The 11,072-nt window shown below is 57.6% G+C and overlaps 1 protein-coding gene across 1 annotated transcript; it reads left to right on the top strand.

Moving 5' to 3' along the window:
• Nucleotides 1-3,783: 3,783 nt before the first annotated feature.
• FADD (Fas associated via death domain) lies at nucleotides 3,784-7,452 on the top strand. Its single transcript, XM_043452164.1, has 2 exons — nucleotides 3,784-4,203; nucleotides 5,755-7,452. The coding sequence occupies exons 1-2, from the start codon at nucleotides 3,918-3,920 to the stop codon at nucleotides 6,096-6,098; spliced, it is 630 nt and encodes a 209-aa protein (XP_043308099.1). The 5' UTR covers nucleotides 3,784-3,917; the 3' UTR covers nucleotides 6,099-7,452.
• The last annotated feature ends 3,620 nt before the right edge of the window (nucleotides 7,453-11,072 follow it).

Genomic DNA, 11,072 nt, shown 5'->3' with positions numbered 1-11,072 from the left:
CGTTATCTTAAAGTGTCCACAGGAGACAAAGCCTGGCTGCTTATCCTATTCCTGTTATTATGTCTATCTTTAAAATGTAAACAGGAGGCTAGAGGTAAATGTCTAAACTGGGACCCAACTGTCTGCTGGCTCAAACCCACCCACACCTTCCCCAGGTGAGCTGATAGACATTCCACCCTTCAGACCTGCCGAGCATCCCCAGTACTCCTCATCTGCATGCACCCCAGACCAGCCGAGCATCCTCAATGCTCCTCATTTGCATGCGCCCAGATCAAAAGAAGGATCTGCCTTCTCATCCCTTCCACTGCACCTGGTCCAAGTTCCCTCACCTCTCATCTGGATTATTGAGGTGTCCCTTGGATTCTACCTGCTGATTCTTTTAAAATGTAGCTCAGAGCTCACAGTAGCATTATTCATAATGACAAAAAAAGGCAGAAAAAAACTGAAAGGTGCATCCACTGATGACGGAATAGACAAAGGTGACCCACCCATACGATGGGATACTACTGACCCATAAAAAATGACTTTCCAGGTGATTCATTTGTTCTGAGGCTTCCCTGATGGCTCAACGGTAAAGAATTTGCCTGCAATGCAGGAGACTCAGATTCAGTCCCTGGGTCCAGAAGATCCCCTGGAGAAGGAAATGGCAACCCACTCCAGTATTCTTGCCTGGAGAATCCCATGGACAGAAGAGCCTGGTGGGCTACAGTCCATGGGGTCACGAAAGAGTCAGACACGACTGAGCGACTGAACAGCAACAGCAAGAAAACCAGTTGTTTTGATGAAAGTTTTGTTTTAGGTTCAGAAGATTCATTAACAAAAGAAACCACTCGTTACACACAAATAAACAATTTCAATCTTTTTATAGATATTTGGCTTAATCTCAATATACGGTCATTAAAAGAAAAGAAATAGAAACGATAGAGAGAAGAAACAGCGCAGCACACACATCACCAAATTGGGCCAAAAACCTACGTCCACACTCGAACGGCGCTGGGAAGTCCCCTGTTAAATACAACTTGGAGTCCCAGCTGGGAAAAGGTCCTGGGCAGTGTGTCTATCCCATGGATGAGACTTCAAATTCCAATTGGAGGGGGCTCCCACTTATAATCCCACTTAGTAAACGGATATCATCATCAGTTTGCCTGCAAAAATGCAGCTCTGATTTTACTTTAACTTTTTTACATTATGGTTTGTTTCACCTGGTGAGTCATAGGATTTCATTAGACCCTGGGGGCCTGGCCAGACCCTCAGGGGCTCAAGAGATTCCAGGACCCACTCTCTTTCTTACCTAAGGGCCACGTGATTGGCTGCGCTTGCATGCAGGCACGGCATCTGGGCAGTATCCAGGCGGGTCAGGAGCAGATCAGAGGCCTGGTCTCCTACTTCTGAAGTCTGAACAAGACTTTCCTCCATTTTAATTCCCCTAACACCAGTGGTTAAGAATCCGCCTGCAAATGCAGGGGACATGGGTTCAACCCCTGATTTGGGAAGATTCCACATGCCGCAGGGCAACTAAGACCATGTGCTTCAACCACTGAAGCCCATGTGCCTAATTTTTGTGTTAGCCACTCAGTCATGTCCAACTCTTTGTGACCCCACTGACTATAGCCCACCAGGCTCCTCTCTCCATGGAATTCTCCAAGGAAGACTACTGGAGTGGGTTGCCATTCCCTTCTCTAGGGGATCTTCCCAACCCAGGGATGGAACCCCAGCCTCCAGCGTTGCATGTGAATTCCTTACCATGTGCCTAGAGCCCACAGTAAAGAGTAGCCCCCACTCGCAGCAACTAGAGAAAGCTCTTGCACGGAAATGAAGACACGGCACAGCCAAAAATAAATAAAGCAAAAAGAGGGCTTCCCAGGTGGCACTTTAGGGGTAAAGAATCCACCTGCCAATGCAGGAGACCCAAGAGACATAGGTTTTTCTTCCTGGAGAGGGGAGATCCCCTCAGGGAGGAAAGGGCACCCCACTCCAGTATTCTTGCCTGGAAAATTTCATGGGCAGAGGAGCCTGGGGGGCTACAGTCCACGAGGCCTCAAAGTGTCAGACACAACTGAGCAAACACACGAAATAAAAAGAAATGAAACACTGTCACAGGCTACAACATGCACGAACCTTGAAGACGTCACACTCAGCTAAAGAAACCAGGCACAAAAGGTCCCACAGTGTGTGGTTCCGCTTACATGAAATGTCCATAATAGTCACATCCAGACAGACAGAAGTCAACTAGTGGTTGCCAGAAGCTCGAGAAAGAGTGGGGGAGGGGGGGAGGAAGTGACTGCTGATGAGTACCGGATTTCTACAAAGGTGATGAAAATATTCTAAAATTAGCTAATGGTACGGGTTGCACAACATTATAAATATGCTGAAAACCACTGAATTGTACACGTTTTAAAATACGGATGTATCTATTTGCCTGGCTCAGGTCTAAGTTGCAGTAAGAGGGATCTTTGCTGCGTCACGTGGGATGCTTCCTGCTGGACTGCAGGCTCTCTAGTGGGGCACGAAGGCTTAGTCTCCTCCCAGCATGTGGGATCTTGGTTCCCCGACCAGGATTCCAACCAGTGCTCCCTGCATTGCAAGGCAGGCTCAACCACTGCACCACAAGCGAAGTCACTGAACTGTACACTTCAAAAGGGTGAGTTGCAGGGAATATGAATTATACCTCAATTTTTTTTCCAAGATGGCCTCAGTCTTCCACTCACCCTCTGCAGGGGCTCAAGGAAGGTAAAGCCAGGTTCTGACCTGGCTCCCCCTAATTCACCCCCTCCCCTCACCGACCACTCCCTGCCTTCCCAGTTCTGCCCCAGCACCCTGCGCCCCCTCTGTGCTTCTGCTCTTGCCGGGGGCCCTCACGCCCCCTACACCTCTCTACCTGGCCCCTCACACCTGCACACTGGGGGCCTGCTCCAAAGCCGCCTTCTCAACGTGTAGAGACCCCCACCTCCACACTCCCCATCCCAACCACACTGCCCCCCGCTGCCCCCCGGGCCCCATGCTCTTGGCCCCTGGCTTGCACTGACTTCTGGCTTAACTGCACTTTCTTATCTGCATGATGTAACCTTGTGCACTGACGCTGCAAGCTCCGGGCGGGTGAGGTCCTCCGCACTTTGTTCCTGAATTTGTCTCCAGGACCTACTCCGTGGTACACAGTGGGCGTCGAGAAACGCTAGTAAGCCTTCTACGCAATAACGACGGTAACTTTAGAAATCAAATTTTTATTAAATTTTAAAAACTAAATAAAGCCCTTAATAGTCTTTCCTGCACACAGATCTGCAGGGGGCACTAAGGGACATTTGTTGCTTAGTCGCTAAGTCCTGTCTGACTCTTTTGCGACCCCACGGACCGTGACCTCCACCCCCACCCGGCTCCTCTGTCCACGGGATTTCCCAGGTAAGAACACTGGAGTGGGGTGCCATGTCCTTTTCCAGGGGATCTTCCCAACCCAGGGATCGAACCCGCCTCTCCAACATTGGCAGGCTGATTCTTTACTGCTGAGCCACCAGGGAAGCCCAAACGACATGCATTTTCACAAATGTTGCAAATAAATTCACTTATTATTATGAGCACCCGCAGCGCAACGTTCCAAAGGAAACGGAGGCCGAGTGCGCTCTGGGTTTAGGGCTTGGGACCGCTAAAGCTGCCGGGCCTCACAGGGAGAACCTCGTTAGGCAGCACCTCGTTAGAGAGCACGCAAGGAGGTCTTCCGGGTCCCCGGTCAGGGGCGGGGCCTGGCGTCGGCAGGGAGCCTCCCGGGCGGAAATAGCTACGGTTAGGCTTGCAGCGCATGCGCGAGTCCCGGGAGTTCCCGCGAGAGGGACCGGCCCGGCGGGATATTTCTGGCGACGGGATATCGGGCTCGCAGAGCTGCATCCGCTGCCACTAGGCTGAGGCGCGCGGAGACTCCTGCCGTCATGGACCCGTTCCTGGTGCTGCTGCACTCCGTGTCGGCCGGGCTGTCGGGCAGCGACCTGGCCCAGCTCAAGTTCCTGTGCCGGGACTGCGTTAGCAAGAGGAAGCTGGAGCTCGCGCAGAGCGGCCTGGACCTCTTCGCCGTGCTGCTCGAGCAGAACGCGCTGAGCGCCGAGCGCACCGGGCTCCTGCGCGAGCTGCTCGGCTCCCTGAAGCGCGCGGACCTCCTGCGCCGCCTGGACGACTTCGAACGGGGCGCGGCGGGCGGGGCGGCGCCGGAGGAGCGAGGTGGGGACGGGACGGGGCCGGGGGGCCGGGCCGGAGGAGCGGGGTAGGGGCGGTGGGCGCCGGGGGAGCGAGGTGGGTGCGGGCGGGAGGCGTGGGGGCCGGGCCGCGCCGGAGCAGCGGACCATGTGGAGCCCTGTTGGCCGGGTCAGCTGTCGATCTTCCAGGCGCCCAACCCTTTCCGGGTTCGGTTTCCGTGGGTTTTCCCTAAACAGCCCCGGGAGACGGGAACGTGCCCGCTTTGCGGACAGGAGAACCAAAGCTCAGAGAAGTTAACCTGGCCTAAGTTGCAGAGCGTGGACAACCACCGCCCCCCGCCCATCCAGCCATCCAGCGTCAGTGCTTTCTCCTCCACCCCTCTCCCTCCGGGAACATTAGAAGCTATTGAACAGAAAAAGACGTTGCAGACCTCCCGGGCGGGACAGGGGTGAAAGGACTCCGGGAGAGCCTCAGCGGGAAGGAGGGCTGATAAAGGGCTGCTTTTATATAAGGGTCAAGAGCGGACTCTTCCTGGGTCTGCCGCTCTGGGGCTGGCTGTGTGACCTCAGGAAGTGACTTGCACTTAACTTCCCTGGGCCTCCATTTCCTGCTTTCTACCAGTGGTCACTAACACAGGTGCCCACCCCATGGGGCTGGAGGAGTTGGCACACAGGCTGACAGTGTATCAGGGGCTTGTGGCTGGAGATGAAGCTTTGCTTCCAAGAAGCGTTTTGTCCTTACTCTCTACCCGCCTTCTGCTGTCTGTAGTCTGATCTCAGGAGTGACTTCTCAGCAAATGAGGACACAGTAGCCAGAAACTGAAGACTGGTGTCAGTCAGAGCATCTTCCAGAGTAGCAAATGGGCTGTTTAGGGCCACCGTACAAATGACTGTATCTCAGTGGCAACTGAGATAAAGCAACAGAATCTGATGCTCCTACGTTTCTTGGGCTGGTAGTCAGACCCAGGAGTCAGTAGGCCATGCTCCCTCTGAGAGCTCTAGGGGAGGTCCTTCCTCCCTCTTCTGGCCCCCTCTTCGGGGACTGCAGGCATTCCTTGGCTCGTGGCCACAGCCCTCCAGTCTCTGCCTCCAGTCTGGCACTATCTTGTCAGTGGATTTAGGACCCACTTGAATAATCTAGGATGACCCCCTCATCTCGAGATCCTCAGCTTACTCATATCTACGAAGACTCTTTTCCAAGTAAGCTCCAGAGATTTGACATGCGTGTACCCTTTAGGGCCCCCCATTCAACTCCACTGCAGGGTGGGATAGAGGCTCAACTCTACTCTGGCCTGAGTGGGCGTCTCCATTACAGCAGAGCCCAACCAGTAAGTGTTCAGAGCAGGCCGTGTCTCGTGGGTGGTGTTTCAGGGTGTGGCTGGCGGGGGCAGCGTGGGGTTTTCTGTGCCCTCCCTGGCCTTTCTGCTGAGGGGTGGCGTCCGCCTCTGCGGAAGGGCCTTCCAGGTCCCCGGCACCTGGGTCAGCACCAGGAGGCCCGTCAGCCAGTGTGGGGTTACCTGGTTTCTAAACAGCTCCCCAGACCACGGGTTACCACTCTGCCCTTTTCCCCCACTAGACCTGCAGGCAGCGATGGAGATCATCTGTGATAACGTGGGGAAGGACTGGAAGAGGCTGGCTCGTCACCTCGGCGTGTCTGACATCAAGATCGAAGCCATCGAGGAGAAGTACCCCCGAAACCTGGCGGAGCAGGTGAGGGAGCTGCTGAGGGTCTGGAAGAACAGTACGAGGCAGGACGCGGCTGTGTCCCGCCTGGTGGGCGCGCTCCGGGGCTGCCAGCTGAACGTGGTGGCGGACCTCATCGAGGAGGACCAGCGGGCCCAGGCCCGCCAGAGCGGGAGCACCGACCCCGGGCCCCTCACGGCCTGGGACTTGGGCTCCGCCGCCCCGGGAGCCTCCTGACGACCCAGTGGCTCTTCCGCGGGGACCGAGGGCGGCTGCACAGTCCTGACCACATCGCGTCTGTGCCAGCCACGTGAGGACTCAGGGAGGCGGCTGTGGGCCCGCGCTTCTCTGTGCCCGGCGGGCGGGGGGCACCATGGTCGCCCCAGGAGGGCGACGCCGCCGTCCGCGTTTAACAAGCCCCTCCGGAGGGCGCGTGGCGCCGCACCCAGGACTGAGGAGGGGCCTGCGCAACGCGGAGCTCTCACTGCTGCTCCTGGACACGAGGACGCGCAGCCTCGGGGGCTGGGGGCCGGTGCTGTCCGGCTCCAGAGCCCGTGCTTGGAAGCCCTGGCTCGCTCTCCTGCCCCTGCGCTTGCCAAAGACTTGGAGGCTGGTGGTGCCGACCGTCTCCAGGGTGGGTGGCGTGGGGGTGAGGTGCGCCCTCACAGGGCTGGGAGGCGGCCCAGGCTCTCAGGGCTTGGGGGAGCCAGCCTCCTGCCGTGGGGCCAGGCAGCAAGCACTCGGCACGTGCTGGTTCTCAGACATATCGTGACTCCAGTTCCACGGTGCATCGCTAAAAACCACTTTTTCTGATAACAAAACTGGCAAGGGAGCCGAATCCTGTGATTCTAAGAAGCAACTTTTCTTCCTGCTTCGAAGGTAATCCTATTGAAGCAAGTGCCTTTACAGAGGAAACCTCCACCGAAAGAGGTCTCAGCAGACAAAGAGGACAAAGAATTTCCTCTTCCCACTGAGGGTGATTTTCTTTTACGTATTCTCAGAAGTCCCACTGTAGCCAATTTCAGTGTCCCTTGAAGGTTATCACAGGCCCAACCTGTGAGGAGAGGGCCTGCATTTTCTACCAGCTCCAGGGACCACTGCCAAAGTGGGTGTTTACCCCGGTGAGCCGTGATCTGCCAGAGGGCAGCTCTCACCTGCTGTGGGCCCTGCCTCCCTGCAGGAGGCATCCGAGAGCCCAGCCTCGTGCCTTCTAGCTGTGACCTTGGGAAAGCTCCCGACATCATGCCATGCCACCTTGACCTTGGGTTGCCAAGACCCTAGCAGCACTCCCCGCCCGGCTGTGGGCCCAGCCTCCAGCAGATACTGACGGCGTCAGGCAGTGCTAGCTGAGCCCAGGCAGCAGACAAGACAGAAGCGGCCCTTCTCGGTTGACTCCGAAGCCTGGCTGGGAACACGGGTGTTAACCATGCATCACAAGTGTGGGAGCTGAGCCCATTCAGCCCCAGAGCCATGTGGTCCGGCCCAGGGTGATGTGCTGAAGAGGCTTTGGGTCAGGGCTAGTCTGCGTGTAATAGTAACATCATCACCACCAATAAAGGCGGGGCTTGGCCGATGGGTTGCCTTGGGAAAATGGGTGGTCTGGGAAGTGTGTCCACGTGTCTTGACCAGAGGCAGACTACGAGATGGTGCCCGTCCCTCGTGATTTACGGCAGACGCTACTGCCAAGGGGTAAGGATACTGAGACCTGGCCTGCATCCACGCAGTCCTCACACTGGGGAGGGACCGCCCCTCCGTCACTCCAGGTATTCTCACGGATATTTGGACAACATGTGCTTACAGCACCCAGCGCTTTCCATTGTCTGGGCCTGGCGCAGCCACAGGCCTACTCCTCGGGGCTGAAGCACTGTCCCCCAGACACTGACATCTGGGACTGCCCTCCTGCCCTGCACAGTGAGGCAGTTGGAACAGCCCCAGTAGACCTGTCCTGTGACCTAATCATACCACCCGAGGCACAGATCTGAGGTCGGAGCAGGGAAGCGCCTCCCCAGGGTCTGGAGGTGGCCTCCCCTGGCACCTGTGGGCCACTGGGGCAAAACCACAGAGCCTAGAGGCAGGTTCACCTGCACAAGGCTCTGTCCCCAGACGGTGGGGCTCCAGGCCAGTGGAAGCATCCGTGTGTTCCACCAGCAGTCAGAAGGCTTCCACCATAGCTGGCCTCCAGGCGCTGAGCTGATTGCGCAGGCTGGCGGCACTGAACTTTGCCAGCATGGCAACACGAAAGGACAGTGCAGGTGTCCAGAGAACGCAGCGGGGCCTGTGCGGGCCCCGGGGGTGGACGGTACACAGCCAGCATCAGACGGCCGCTCTCTGGACAGTGCGGGCCCCGGGGGTGGAAGGTACATGGCGTCAGAGGGCAGCTCCCTGGACAGTGCGGGCCCTGGGGGTGGAAGGTACATGGCGTCAGAGGGCAGCTCCCTGGACAGTGCAGGCCCCGGGGGTGGAAGGTACATGGCGTCAGAGGGCAGCTCCCTGGACAGTGCAGGCCCCGGGGGTGGAAGGTACAGAGCCAGCATCAGGGCAGCTTTCTGGACAGTGCGGTCTTTGTGTGTGCTGTCCATGTCCCCGCTTCTGTGCTGTGGCTTTTGGATGTCTGCCTGATGCGGCCCTGGGTGTCACAGGGACCGTGGTGGGGCGCCCGGGGCTCTCCCCTTGTGGCTCCACGACTCTCAGAAGAGGCCATTAGATAAATCGCAAGTGCTTGTCCGCATCTGCGGTGCTGTTCTTAACTTGAAGACAAACTGATGTCTCCCAGCGCCCAGAGGGCTGTCAGACACTGTTCTGCTCTGCACGGTCTCAGACACTTGACTTTGCTGTGCATAGAGGGCCCTTAGTTCCCCAGCCAGGGATCGAATCCGTGTCCCCTGCAGTGGAAGCACAGTCCTAGCCACTGGACTGCCAGGGGAGTCCCATCCTGGGTCGTCTCCCCTCCTGAAACAGACATGTTTGATCAGAACCGGGACCTGGGGGCCAGTCAGCGACACCCCACCCGATGGAGCTACTGCAGTTTCAGCAAGGATTTCTGGCAGCTTTACGAGAAATCAGCCTTCTGTCGTGAAGTTTTTCTGATAAGTGCACATAAGTGTACACACAGGCAAACGGTTGACTTGAAAGCGAAAGAGGCACTTTTGCCCTCAGTCGTCCTCCCCAGCGGAGGGAAAGAAGGGTCCGAGTGTGTGCGCTTTGCCGGAGATTGCCGGCAATGAAGGGGTTTTGAACAAGTGTCTCCTGAGATGAAGGGTCACCCTGTCTCCCAGCCCCGCGGGTTTCCCGGCTTCCCAGCCCCTGGGCATCATCTGCCCTCCTCACCACACTGCCCCCAGCCCTGCTTCTGGGCGCACACAGCTATGGGTGCCCATCCCAGGGTCCTTACGCCCTCTAGACTCTTCCCTTGGGGAGTAGGGGTTGACAGTCCCTCCTCCGTCTTACTCTCCCCACTGGCTCCCACCTGCTCCCCTTCCTCCTTGGCACCCCACAGTCATCCCGAAACCACACTGCGGAGTGGAGGCCCCTGGGCCCCACCCTCTCCCTCGGAGCACCTTGGCCTCGCCTCTCCCCCTCTCTGGCCCCTCCCCGTCCCTTTCTCAGGGTCCCGGGGCTGACCCTGCTGTGCAAGGCGGCGGGTCACAGGTTCCTGGGATTAGTTCGTGGGCACCGCGGGGCCAGCCTGCCCACCACAGACCTCAGACTTGGCGCCCCACCTGAGAGGCGTGTGCCCGTTTCTGCGCCTGGCACCACAGTGCAGTGGGCAGCCCTCGGGCCCCACCCAGGCCCCCTCCCTGGGGCGCGCTCTCCCGTGGAACAGCAGCGGCTCCCTGGACAGCGCCTCCGCCTCCCCCAGCACAGCCTCGCCCCGCTCAGGACAGCCCGGGCCCAGCCCTCCTACAGACCCGGCTCTGTGTTCTTAGAGACCGCAGGCTCTCCACACGTTTCTCAGTTGTGTATTTTTATTTCCATGATAACTACTCTGAGTCATCTTGCTGGCTGCTCCTAGCCACAGGATTTCTGTGTGCATTGCATTTTGGAACCAAGACAGGCAAGCCTGACGCAGGGTAGCACGTGCTTAGCAAAAGTGACCAGTCACCCTCCATCTGCTGAAAGGCAAACCTCTTTTACGAGAACTTGCAACTGAAAACCATTTGCATCACAGAAGCCCTCAGCTCCCTAAGTGACAGTGAAGACTGGCAAGAGTCCCACGTGGGTGCCAACCACGTTCGTCGTCACAGGGGGAAGGGGCCAGGTCAGTGTGTGAGCAGGGTGCCCATCAAGTGAAGGCCGACACGGAAAAGCGTGGGCCACGCGCCCCGTCCCACGCCTGCCTGGTGACAGTCTAGACACAGGCGATGATTTTGTTTCAGCACGTGTTGTTCCGTGGGACAGAAGTTCTGTTTGGGGAGATGACAGAGTTCTCAAGACAGATGGGGTGATGTGGATGACACTGGGTGAAAAGGGTGAATATTCTGTTGTGTATTACTGTACTACAGTTTTAAAAATCCTATTTCACATCAACCATTTAGTTACATTATTAATCTAAATTGTTTTTCAAGCTTCTCGCTAATTTGAATTTTGTAGGCCTTTTATAAGTTAGGAGGGCTAGAAGCATAAATTTGTATCTGGCTTATGTGTGCATCAAAGCAACATTGTTGTAAATAAAAACATGCCCATCTCTGGGAGTCTGGGTCCCCATTACGCCTTCCAGAGGGGTTTCCGGCTGGAGAAACCGCTCTGCAGGGCCCCCAGGTCCTGGGTCCTGGTCCCAGCTTTGTGAGGAACAGAAGGGGCACCCAGCCCCAGGCAGCAGCTTCTTTAAACGCCCACCCCGGTGCCGGGGGGCCTGAGACCCGGCTCTGACACCCAGTGTGATGTGGCCTCGCCCAGCGCCCCCGACCCGCAGTGGACTGCTGCTGCCGTGGCGTTGTCCTTCCCGCGCTTCCCCTTCCCTGCGGCCTCCAGAGCTGGCGAGGCTCACCGCGTGCTCGCTGAGCAGGGGAGTCAGTCGGCTGTGATGATAAAAGGCCAGGCCCAGCTGCCCAGCGCGGGAGGCCTCTCCGCCCATGGGTCCTGCGGTGATGGAGACCCAGCAGGCACCCCTTGCACCGCCTGGCCCCAACAGAGTCCAGCCAAGGACCCCAGGGAGGCCCCCACCCCCTGAATTGCCGCCGGCCGCCCCAAGGGTCCCCTCCCCAGGCAGGG

This window comes from Cervus canadensis, chromosome 29 (genome assembly GCF_019320065.1).
Source record: "Cervus canadensis isolate Bull #8, Minnesota chromosome 29, ASM1932006v1, whole genome shotgun sequence".
Taxonomy (NCBI): domain Eukaryota; kingdom Metazoa; phylum Chordata; class Mammalia; order Artiodactyla; family Cervidae; genus Cervus; species Cervus canadensis.
This window is presented reverse-complemented; position numbering and strand designations above follow the sequence as displayed.